This window comes from Centropristis striata, chromosome 11 (assembly GCF_030273125.1).
Source record: "Centropristis striata isolate RG_2023a ecotype Rhode Island chromosome 11, C.striata_1.0, whole genome shotgun sequence".
Lineage (NCBI taxonomy): Eukaryota > Metazoa > Chordata > Actinopteri > Perciformes > Serranidae > Centropristis > Centropristis striata.
The window spans coordinates 32,430,605-32,443,732 of NC_081527.1; the positions used below are offsets into that span (position 1 = coordinate 32,430,605).

The 13,128-nt window shown below is 39.2% G+C and overlaps 1 protein-coding gene across 1 annotated transcript in view; it reads left to right on the forward strand.

The window, feature by feature from the left end:
- Positions 1–13,128, forward strand: part of LOC131980080 (microtubule cross-linking factor 1) — an 88,947-nt gene that overhangs the window by 4,501 nt on the left and 71,318 nt on the right. Inside the window, exons 2-3 of the mRNA XM_059344238.1 lie at positions 1,738–1,962; positions 3,426–3,584. Of these exons, the coding sequence (XP_059200221.1) occupies positions 1,738–1,962; positions 3,426–3,584 (384 nt within the window). The remainder of the gene's footprint in view (positions 1–1,737; positions 1,963–3,425; positions 3,585–13,128) is intronic.

The window sequence follows — 13,128 nt, forward strand, 5'->3', positions numbered from 1 at the left end:
GATGTAGTCCGCCATTGTTGTTGTTATGTTTGCGGAGAGCAGAGATATTTCCAGACGTATACAGTGACATAATGGCTTCGCTCTCTTGCCTGTGGAAAAGCAAACAGGTTCACAAAGCTGGTTCAACCTGAACCTGCATCAGCACCAGCCCAGCACTAGAACTAGGTTTGTGTTGGTTGAAAAGGTGTGTAAAAGTGAAAGCAAACCCAAATCACTCTGGTTTTGGAATGAGCTTTGTTCGCTTGTTGTTTTACCTTTCTATATTTGTGTGTTTTCGGTGCTGTCTTTGTATAAACATATATTCAATATATTTTAAAATGATAAACTCTGTTATTATATCAGTTGTCTGTTCTTTCAACAGCAAAATGTACTAAAATCTTTTTTTTTTTTTTACCCCAACGACTCTCTGTCAGCTCAGACTTTCCTTAATAAACTCCTTTCACATGACACCAAAAAACTGATGGATTTCCCGCCTGGATTTGTACGGAGGAAATATATTTTATTATATTATTTAATTATATAATGAGTACATTCTTACTCCCCAGAAGCTGAACAGTTTAAACACTCCAACATAAAATATATATGTTTTTAAAATGCATATTAAATACACAAGTACAAAGACACAATATCAAGAGCTAAAAATATTATAGTTTAATATGTGGATGCAGATAACTTTCTCATCTTTTATCCCTTTTGATGTCTATGATCCTGTGGCCTTTTCTCTCTGGAAAATCTTAACTCCTTTTGACCCACTTCTGGTTAGATTAAATGTTTTTTTTGAAACTCAAACTGCTTCACAAATTCAAAGATTTTGATGAGTGTTTCTCTTGCCTACCAACTGAAGTGTTATTGCTATAGAAAAGAAAAGTACATCCATCTCACTAATAGCAGTTAATATTTCATGTAAAGTCAAACCCAAGCCATTACCTTTGACATTTACATGTAGAAAACCTAAATCATAGACGAGAAGCAGAATAATAACAGCATAAACACACTCAAAAAAATAACTTGTTCCCAGAACAAAATAAAATTATGGAAATAATTTCCACCTAAATAAAATGCATTAATTTAGCGAGAAACAGTTTTGTTGAGTGAACAAAATCTAAATATGTCGGGTCAACATGATGTGTTTGCGTTGCTGTTAATTAATTACCAGGGGTCAGTCCAACTAGATTTGTAAGGGTAATTGTAACATACGAACATAATTTTCTTGGGCCATTTAAACGTGTATGACATTATTAAGAGTTACTTTATTTAATAGGGTAGCTACCACTACTTTTTAAAATAGTGCAGGACATGAATTAATTGTGCTGAGCCAACAAAACAAAGTTAGGTTGAAGTGGTTTAGCCTAAAAGATTACCTTTATCATATGAAAATGAACATAATAGTAATTATTCAGGAAATAAATACTTTTTAAAGAATATTATATTCAGCAATTTAATTAGGTTGTTTTCACATAAAGTATTCTCGTACATTTTAAAGTGTTGCATTTTATGCTAAAACTACATGTTTTAAAACTGTTCAACCACAAAACATAATTTTATTTAGTAGAAGCTACATGTTAGACTAAGGAGAAGGTAACAGTCACCCAGTTTGCTTTTTTTGAGTGCATGAGAGTCAGCACTGTTTGCAGCACAGAACACCAACTTTCATTGGTGTGAAAAAGTGTTTTTGATGATCGTATTGTGGAGGAGGTACGCAGGTTTCAGCTCTGTATTCCTCTGTGTGTCTCTCAGGATGAAGTGGACGAGCTGCGAGCAGAGATGGAGGAGGTGCGAGACAGCTACCTGGAGGAGGAGGTCTACCAGCTGCAGGAGCTGCGCAGGGAACTGGACCGCTCCAACAAGAACTGCCGCATCCTGCAGTACCGCCTGCGGAAGGCCGAGCAGAAGAGCCTGCGGGTCGCACAGACCGGACACGTGGACGGAGAGCTGCTCCGTAGTCTGGAGCAGGACCTGAAGGTGTGTGACACTGACTGGACTTTTGTGTCTGCCAGCAACTTACTCTGCTTTTATTTTATTCAGCATTTTTAAATTTATGCCAGAATATTAGAACTTTTCGGCAAAAATTTTAACATTGCAATTTTATAACCGCATCTTAAACACATTAAAGCTCTCCACTGAGCCTGACTAATGAAATATAGTTGTTTTAAATGGGCTAGAGGTTTATTAAAATAATGGCTTGCAGCACCCTTTAGTGTTGGAGAAACTATGGGCTTTAAGTGAATCATTTTTCAAATATATTCAAGTAGTAATAATAATAATTTTTAAAATGATTTTTAAAATGCTGAGATAACTGTTTTCGTGCTGCACCTTACAATTATTTCCCTTTTGATTGACCTGTTAATGATTTTTCAGCGATTTAAATGTCAAAAATAATGAAGATTGTCAAAAAGTCCCAAGGTGACGTCTCTCAGTTACATGTTTTGCTTGATTAACAATCCAAATCCCAAAGATACTTAATTAACAATAATTAACTAATCATTTAAAGATTACACCATTTTAATGTGGTAGTCAAATTATCTGGCAGGACTTTAGATGTTTTATTTAATTATTTTTTAACACAGGTTCAGTGTTTTTACTAAGATTGTGGAAGACTGGAAGGTATGCATATTTTGTGCGGCATTTGGGGAATGACATTGATAATTCACTTTATTTAGGACCATTGTTATAACCATATATGTGTAAAAAAGAGCTAGAGCAGATAATAAACAACACCTAAAATGCTTAAAAACTAAACTTAAAGTTTGCAGATATAATTATTAGATTTGGGGAAAGTCATTTAGTTGGTTTTGATACGCTGCACATTGATTTTACTTTCTTTTGGCTTTTATGGTGCCCAAAATGGTCTTTGGTGCTGCACATAACCTTGATAATAAACGGGAAAATCCTAAAATATCCACTTGATGTATTGATCCAGCCCTGCCATGCTTGAATGTGTGCTGGTTTTTAGATATCTGCCCATATATACAGGTAAAAAGTATGTAGGATTGCAAAGAGGTGGTAAAATTTCCAGAAATGTTCCACCTATTCCTGTTTATTCCCGTTAATTCCCATGGAAGGTTACCGTCTTTGAAAATTCCCGGAATATTGCAACCCTAATTGTGACCTCACAAAACACTTTTTGGGCCATAACTCAAGAATTTATACATTAATTGTGACGAAAATTGATGATGTCACACCTTTTCAGACATTTCTTTCATAATGTTGTACTTTTTGTGAACACCGAAATAACCAAAATAGTTGTGCGAGAGAAACAGAGACCCTGAGTGAGAAGATTTAATAGTTTCTCTTTTGTTATGGCAGGTCAGTAGATATAACAAGAAAATGTGTGTTTGAGGATATTCAGCGTATTCATTCATCCTGTATTATCTGTTTGAACCGTATGTGTTTGTCCTTCAACACTTCTGTCCCTGTGATCTCAGGTGGCCAAAGATGTGTCGGTGCGTTTGCACAACGAGCTGGAGAGCGTGGAGGACAAACGCAGCAGGGCCGAGGATGAGAACGAGCTGCTCAGACAGAAGATCATCGAGGTGGAGATCTCCAAACAGGCGCTGCACAACGAGCTGGAGAGGACCAAAGAGGTGAGAGGACGAGAGAAACTGTGGCAGGTCATGGGAAAACATTTGCTGCTATGTGAAAAAAACAAAGCTATGTTTTTTTCTGCGTAGACGCTGGTCGTCCGTTAACAAAAATCCCAAGAATTCTCAGATACACACGGAAAAAAACATTGATAGTGTGATGTTTTAGGCCTTCAGAAAAGCAGAGAAAATGACAACTGAAACAAAGGGATCAATGTCAATCACAGGCTGATCAGGAGGGTCACTGCAGTGAATTAATTTCATCCATCACTGAAACGCTCCTCGACAGCAGTTTCCTAACAACGGTTCTGTGCAGCGATGCATCCAACAATATGAGCGTGTCCTTTTTTATTATTCACAGCTTAATTCTGGTAGAATAACTGCAGAAGAAATGAGGGGTTGAGATGTTTACACACTTAGAAGTACATCATGACCTTATACTACCTGACGCTGCTCAGCTGAGGTGTGTTTACGAGCTAACCTTCAGGCCTGAAAAGAAGTCTGTTCCCATAAACGTCTAAGCAGTTCAACAACTCCTCCTGCAGCCAAGACTCTTTCCTCCTCTTTAACTCAGCAATTAAAGAGTTCACAAATCCTTTGTGAATCCAGCCAGTCAAAGCCAGGTCTCTTACTCTTATTTGTTTTTGCAGTGTAAACAGTAATCTGTGGTTGTGTGTCCTATGGCCATGCCAGTACATGTATTAGCTTAGCATGTTATACATTGGTATTCGGAGTCCAAAAATGGATATTGTTGACCTGTTGGTGCTGTATGTTGTCAGAAATGGAAGATACAACATTTGTAAAGCTCTTGATTTAGCAGTTTGTTAATTATTATTCTTATTAGTAAGAATACAATAAGAAAACAGTTAAAGAATTGGCACTGGTGCTGTGCGTCTTCCAGCACTGAAGAGGCGAAGAGAGATAATTGTTGATAATTGATAATTGAGATAAAGTTGTTGTTTCGGGTGGATTTTGATTGGCTGTCAGTGTTTCTAATGTTCATCAGATTACTCTGAAAGTGATCCTAGTGATATTGCTACAGTTGTGGTCTGGACTTAGAATTATTTTTAAAAATATAATATACATATATATATATATATATATATATATATATATATATATATATATATATATATGTAATTTATAGTTCATTATAGCTATTGATCTTGCCTTTCAGGCTACTCAGAAATCGATAATCAGTTATTAATTGGTATGTAAGTGATAAAATACATGATTGAGGGCACTTTTAATGAAAAAAGATATATGTAGTTTAAAAGCTTTCAACACACAGCAAAAGAAAATGTAATGGGTAGAAGAGAAAGTCACCGTGTGAGGGATATAACAACTATTTTGATCCTTAGTAACATCAAAATTCATATATATCATGTACTATGTCACTTTTATTTTCTTTTTAATTTCCAATTTTGATGAATATGTTTTAAGTTAGATACACCTGTGGTGCATTTTAGCTGCGACCAGCATCTCAACAGCTTACTCTGTTGGTGTTTGTGAACTTCTGTGTGTGTGAATGCATGAACATGTGGCTGTAAATGTGGTCGTATTGGGAATTAGTGCGTTTATTTGTTTACATTTTGGTTAATCTTCTTAAGGCACTATGAGTTGCACTGTAAATATGGATGCGCCATCACAGTGTTTTTACTCAGTCAAACATTTCAGATTAATTCAGTTGGCAATACAAACTTGAATAAATGTACTTTGAGCTACTGATGATATTCATACTCCTTTTTTACAGTGCAGTTGTAGAATTCAGACTTTTCTGATGTTGCTCAGTGAGTATATGAAGCAGGGTCTTCCTGCAGGTAATGAGATGAGCGGAGGCTATTCTCAGTGCTGCCAGGGTTCAGCTGCTTAGAATAAATTGATTTTGACATCAGCAGGTAACATGCCGTCTGGCAGCAAAGAGAAAGTAGGCTAATACCAGACAAGCCAGTATGGAGACGAGGCTTACTTTAACTGGAGACTCTGTTTATTTTTAAGTGTTGTTACATGTGCTGCAGGTTTAATTGACTCAGTGACTCCATGACCTCTCGCCAAAATAGGTCTTCCCTGGAAAATCCATATTCTCAGGCAGTTTATGACCTTAACTATCAGTGTTTGCAACATTGTTCTTCTCAGATGCAACTAAGCTGCACGTGCTCGCACACAGACAGAAAATCCATGTCTAGTCCGGATGTGCTAATGCAGCAAATGCAGGCTCCAGTTTTTTGTTGCCGTCGCTTGACACTGGTAACCTTTTAGAAGAAAGTGATTGGTGAACAGTAAGGCTAAAAGGGGAGGATGCTCCACATGAGGAGTTTTTTAATGTGCACAGCAGTTGCAGTATTGCGATAGAAAGGACCACAGGATGACACAGACTCTCTTGTACACAGAGAAGCAGGCGAGGGTGGGAGAGAGGCTGCTCCAAATGATTGCAGTTTTTTTGTGTTCCTCTGAGGTTTGTCCCAGAAAAACACAAGCCGTCTCTGAATCTGCACCTCGACATCACCACGTCTCTTCCCCCTCTTCCTTACAATGCAGCACCCCCATGTTTTCCTTGTGTTGCATTGAAATGCAGTGTCTTTGTCCAGGATTTTAATCACCATGTTCTCATTTTGAAAGTCTCTAATTCCCATGAAATCCATAATGCACAGCGGGTGACCCACTTGTTCTTTTTACTGTTGATAGCAGGGGTTGATAAAGAGTATTTACAAACATTTAGTTCAGGATGCATTTTAATGATGAATCTAAGAATCTGCCCTGTGTGCTCTTGGAGTTGCTCCGTCACGAAGATAAACCTGAGGGCAGAGAGAGGAGGAGCACGTTTACTGATAAGAATGTGGTTTAACTGGACTGAGAGGTTGTTCCTTCCCTTTCTGATTTAATAAGGCCATGTAAATTGTGACCCAGGTGTAATGTAATGCAGTGAAAGGCAGAAAACCAGCCACACTCCTTTTGGATTTTTACTTGTTCTTAGAGTTGCACTGGAGGCACCCTTGTCTTTTTCCATTTAGATATTTAAGAGATCTTTTGAAGTTCTTCTACCACTAAAGTTTGGTGGTAGCACGTTTTAAGGATACAAAAAGCTTCGTAAGTTTCTTTTACTGTCCAACTTTTTCATCACAGTGGTTAAATAGCAACTGATGCCAGACCTAGTTTACATCATCCTCACCCCCAAAAAAAACAATTGTCTGTGCAAGCAGCTTATTTGGATCCATATTTACGTGTATTGCAAGGCATGACCTCTAGTGGCCATAGTCTATATGACAGGAGAAAAGAGGGAAGTCAGGTGACGTAGTATAAAGAGGAGGGCGGAGAGGATGGATGAATCAAACACACACACACACACAGGGGGCTAGGGTTGGATCTGTGTAAAAATGTTCAAATTGGTTTCTTAGTAAGCCAAACACCAGACTGGACTGGTATACCAAGTTTTACCACTAGGTGTCAGAATGAGTGAGAGTCCAGCGACTCCAGTTCACTTGGAGGTGGTAACACACTTCAAAGACCTAACTGGTAATAAACAGAAGAAGAAGCAGTGAATGAGGATCACCCCATTTGTCCAAAATGTTTTCATATTGCCCCAGTTTTAGCTTATTATAGCCGTTTACCTACTTTCAAAAGTGCCGTAACAATCTCCGCCAATAATTCTGCTGAGGACTTTGATACTGATTCTGAAACGGTGTAATTGGCATCCTGCATCGCAGAACACATGCAATGTGGAAGGAGATGGTGGTTACGTGTAACAGAGCAGTGGCAGTACTTGAACAATAAGTACAGTAAATGGTACATGGACTGCACTTATGTAGCGCTTTTATCTAAAGCGCTTTACACTACAGACTGCACTCATTCACCCGTTCACACACACATTCATACTGGTGGCAGAGGCTATCTTAAACGGTGCCACCTGCCATCATCGGGAATTCATCACACACCGATGAACACAGCATCGGTGGGCCATTTGGGGCTCAGTATCTCGCTCAAGGATACTTCAACATGTAGGCTGCCATGGTCAGGGATCGAACCACTGACCTTCCAATCAGTGGGTGGCCGCTCTACCAACTGAGCCACAGCCGCCCCATAAGTGATGGCAGCAATGACAATTCAAAACAATGAAGGTGGAAGAACTGCCCGTTGTACTGTTTCTCTTTTTAGAGATTTTACACACTCAAGCAAAGTTGTTCTCATTATTCAATTACTGTCTGACTCAAGAGTGGCGTGTTTCTGTTGATACGTCCACTTCCTTTCTTATTTCCTGAGTGTTGGTCGGGCAAATAACGTACGTCATATTTTTTCTGTCTTGCCAGCTCCACCTATTCATATTGATCCCATCTCAAACAGTCTCGCCAATTTAACGCCTCTGAACGCCTCTGAAGGCGGTTCAGAATCATAATATACCATGGCGGCCCACCCAAGTGTATCTGTGTGTTGGAACCACTGTCAAGTTATTTAGTTAGTTTAAGCTTATACACCAGACCAGCATAACCACAAATCGGCCCAACTCTATTCAGGAGACCGTTGTGAAACCAAGAGTCAATGTTGAGTTATTTTAACTTTCATTTGTAACAATGTTGGAATATATCTATATCCCATATCTATTTGAATACAGATCATGTTATTTTCTTAACCTAGCCAAGTAGTTCTGTTTCACAAGTTAACTACATGTTAAAAACTGTGAGCGTGGAAAAAACGCAAAGTTAAATAGAAGGGGATATGCCATTTTGAGAGTAACTGGTAAACAGCCTAGTCTGTCGTTTAGGTATGAGCAGGTGTCTCTGGCCTTTAAAGCCCATCTCCTCCTTGTCCCTGTGCCCGTCCTCTGCTATCAGAGGCTACACAGTGTGACTCTGGCTCAGAGATTGGCACCCCTGCATGGATTAATCCAACAAGAAGGCCTGTTATAAAACAGCCTGGCGTGTTTGGGTACACTCTGATGGGAGGGGAGAGCGGTAGAGAAAAAGACAAAGAGGCAGAGTGGCAGAGAATGGCTGTAATCAGATGGCTGTAGGCTCTGTCTGCCTGCGATACGACCACAGCTCCACAGCTTACAGAGCTGATATTAAACAGTTAGCAGGGCCGGTTGACAGGACCCTCTGTTGTTACAGTATCGCCCCAGAGGAGCAAATTGCTGCCGCTGCTTCTGTGTGGTCAATATGCAGGCGAACAGCGATTGGTGGAGAGATTTTTCATTGCTCTGACATTTGAAGAAAGGCCCACTGATACGTGTAATGAAATGGAACTAATGAAATGTCAATGTGCATAACACGAGCATCAGGTGATTTATTAGGTGCTCTCTGTCTCCTGATAAGTTCATCTTTCATTAACGGCAAAATCATAATCCTTTGTGCTGTGCTTGTTGACATACAGAAGCACCGATGTGACATCAGATGTCATGAGGACAAGCACAATAAAAAGACAAAATCGACATATTTTATAACACATTTTGGTCGGACTCCCCCGCAGTGGAGGCATAGGGATATTTTATTGTGCTCAGTAAGATTACGCTCCTCTTTAAAGCAGCTGGAATGACATTATTACATATGCAGTACTCTCATTTTGGTGGCTTTCGTTTCATTTTGTTGAAAAGGACTATTCAGAATTCAGAGTTTATATTTACAAACACAAATGTTTATTAGTTTGAACATTCACCTCTTAAAACCTACCTGTCCAGGTTGGTTTTGGGGTCGAGGAAGGTTTAGGATTAAAACAAAAAATTTTTAGCCAATGCTTGTAACAGAATAACTGTAAAGCCAAAAGCCAGGAAAGAGGCTTCATTTAAAATGTAACATATTTCGTGCTTGCCAACCTTTTTCCGTTCAGAAGTTGGCAAGATAATCCTGAACGCAGCAGTGTGTCTGGTCTTTAACCAGCCCCAAGGAGCACACATCACTCCATTACTCATCTCTCTCCCAGTTGCTGCTTGCATCAAATTTAAAACCCTGTCTCTTGCCTACAAAACTGCAACAGGCACACAGTGCATCTCAAACTAGACTATGGGTGGTGGAACGAACTTCCAAACTCCAACTGATCTGCTGAGTCCCTCTCAGTCTTTAAGAAGAGATTAAAGACCCAGCTCTTCACTGAACACCTTCACACATGATCAACATTGAAGAAAAAAAAGCAGTATTTGTACTACCTGATAGCACCTACGTTCTAATGCACTCAACTTAACCCATGGCACTTACTCATGTGCTGTCTTCTGAATTGATCTTTGCTCTGGTTGTATGAACTCTCAAATGTACGTCTCTTTGAATACATTTAATTGTAACATGGAGCACGTAGCAGGGAAGAACAGTGTAAAATAACCATCCTCTAAGTGTCTGAGACATCAACTCGTACTGTTGTGTTAATCACAGTGGAGGCATTTGCATTTTTTTCACACATGTAAAAATAGAAATGGAGGGTATCTCCAAGAGTTGCCCCAACCTTCAGTCTTGTTTTGGTGTGTCTCACTACTACAAAGCTGCAAGAGGGGAATGCCTGCATTCTTCATAAGTCGCATCAACAATGCCTGAGTGAGAGTCACTGCAGACATGATGTGTTTCATGTCTGAGCGCTTCTTTCTCTCACAAGATCTCAGCAGAAGAAGTGTCGGCTTTGAAGAAGATTGTGCTCTTCTCATCTCTGCATCTCTCCCTCTCCTCCTCTCTGCTGAGCTTCCCTGTTGGAAAAGTGTGAAGGAATCTCATTGACCTAGTTAATATCTTGTGTCTGACTCCACCAATGGGAAGAAGGAGCAGGCGTGAGGAGAGGAGTAGCGTAGGGACTCTGCTGTAAGTCGAAATCTGCTGCAGTGACACGCATCCATATAAAGCTTCTCGTCACACAGCCGCTGTGCTGTAAAATCTACGGTTACACAACGGACAAGAGAAGGTGTTTACTTAGATAAGATGTGACTGGTTTTCAGGTGATTTTTTATGCTTAAAAATGCTCAAATTTTAAGTCTTAAATGTCAGCCGTGGGTTATGAAAATATTACATCCTCCTTACATTTTTTTAAACGTGACAACAGTAATATATATGTTTATCTCAAATTTAATGACATATGAAATAGGTTAAACCTGTCAGATGTGTCGCAAAGCGTTTTAGTCACCCGAAGGGAAAACTATCATCGACACAAAGCAAATGGGGAAATCATCAATTCTGCATGAAACCCCGGAGTGATGCGTTATAATCTGAAGCGCCGTCCTTTGAAGTTTAAAAGCCATGAAAAATGAAATTCCTCCTCCATATGAACATGTTTTGAGAGTATTTTAATCTACAGGAGTATCAAAGCTGACACTTTCTAATCATCAGACATCCCGAAGCATTCAATGTAGCAGCAATCAAAGTGTCTTTAAAATATCCTCAGACGCATCAAGGGACATTTTAAAGCAATTTCAAAAACACATTTGAAGTCATCTTAAACACAATCTTCACAATCTTTGACTCTGTTTCACATTTAATTTAGATTTAATGCACCAGTTAAAGTATCAAAGCTGGCAAAACATCCATTTGAATCTTTATAGAAAGCCAGTCAAGATATTGGGTAAAAAAAACATTACCTCATTATCCTGCAGTACGTTTCTCAGCTAACCTAGATCTGAAAACAGCAGAAGATACCCGGTGCCCACCCCACCTCGATTTTCTTGGATGCTTCTCTTCTGCACTGTAACAAATGGTATTAGCAGTTATATTTATGGAGGTCGACAGCAGCTTGGCAGGCTGTAAGTCGGGCTGAGTCATTGTGTTTCTCACCTCTCCTCCAAACAAAACGAACAGACAGGCCATCAGAAAAAATAGAGCTCCCAATAGCATGTTTCTGAGCTGTAGCCTTGAGTGAAATATGGTTCTCAACAAAACAGTTTGTGGCCTCGCCAAAGGTTGGACGGAGTGAAGACGATGTCTGATGTGATCGGAGTTGTGCAGCTGAGTCATGAGGAAAGATTTTGGAATCACTTTCGGTTACCTGCTGAGAAATAATATCCATATAAAACTCTATTATTGATATTTTTCAATTAAATAATGTATCAAAGGTGTAATGTAAAAAAATATTTAGCAGCTTGCGAAATAAAATAATGGAGCGTTAAGCAGCTAAAGAGCAAAATAGTGTTTTCACTTGTTGAATATTGGACTCATATTGAGGGTCAAAGGACAGAAGGTGTTGTACCATGTACAGTCTATGAAGCCCTTTGAGGCAAATCTGTGATTAAAATAAAATAAAATAAAATAAAATAAAGTAAATTTGAATTTAAAATTGAATTGAATTGAACTGAATTGAATAAAATGGACAGAAATCTGACTCTCAATAGTCAGTCTGCTGCTTCTAGTGACCATTATCCAACTAGAAAGCCACTCAAAGATTGTGGACATCTGCCATAGCAAATGGCGCGTTCTTGTGACCCAAGGATAGTCCCATTTTCTGAGTTTGGAAGTCATGCTTCTAAAACTTTGCAAATGAAGTTGCATTTTATTGCTCAGGGTGTTTAAATCACACATTGATAACTGCTTTCAGTAATTGCATGAAAGCAAAGAGCAGAATAAAAAGATCAGGTGAGCCATTAAATATGAGCGGGAACTAAGTTTTCTGATTATTCCAACAACGCACAAATGCAGCATAAGTGCCCTGTCTGGAAATGTTAACAAAAGTAAAAAGTTTTTTGTCTGTGCATGATTTGGATCCCCCTCCCTAATGTTACGGCTCTCTCCTTGGCTCATGCTACATCCTTCCACTAAGTTTCATCAAAATCAGGCCAGGAGTTTTTCCACAATCCTGCTGACAAAAGACAAACCGCACGGAAAACATGGCACACTTAATAATCTGCTGAAAAGTTAGACTATTAATTGAATGATTGGTTATTCTTTAAAAAGTCAGAATGGAAACAGATATGCTGAGAGAAGAGCCAAAGATAACTTCTTTAAATTATGTTTTTTTGTGCATTTATTTGCATTTGAGAGGCTGCAAACTGCACTTTTCATTTTCTTGAAAAACTTAAATGAAACTTAATTTCTTCTCTTGTAAGTAATGTATGTCAGATGCATTGATGACCAAGCATTTGATCTTGTCAGGTGTCAACTATGATGACGCAAGCCTCATTTGTTACATCTCCAGATAATCCAGGCCTGGTCACATGTTCAGTGTCAGTCCACATCTTCTCTGTGTCAGAAACTGTGTGTACCCCTGTTTATAGATGAGGCCGCTGGGTGTGTGTGGGGTCAGTGAGGTCTGCTGGAGTCTGATGGACTAAAAGAGTTCATCTGATCTGGCAGGGGGTCAGAGGGTCTCTGAGTCACAGAGCTTTGTCACCATGTTCTGGCCAACAGCAGCTGGGTGATACAGAGATGTGTAGTTAAAGTTAAACTAAAGGGGAATTCTACAGGCTGTCAACTGCAGAAGAAACATTCTGTGTTATTAATAAGACATGGAAATCGTACACTTTTTAGTCCAGAATGAAATGTGTCTGAAAGCTGCCAATCATCAGGTAGAACATGCACATTCATCAGCTGTTCTGCAGGTTTTGGTTGAGAAAATATCTCCACAGAAAGACATAAAAAACACCCATGGTACCACT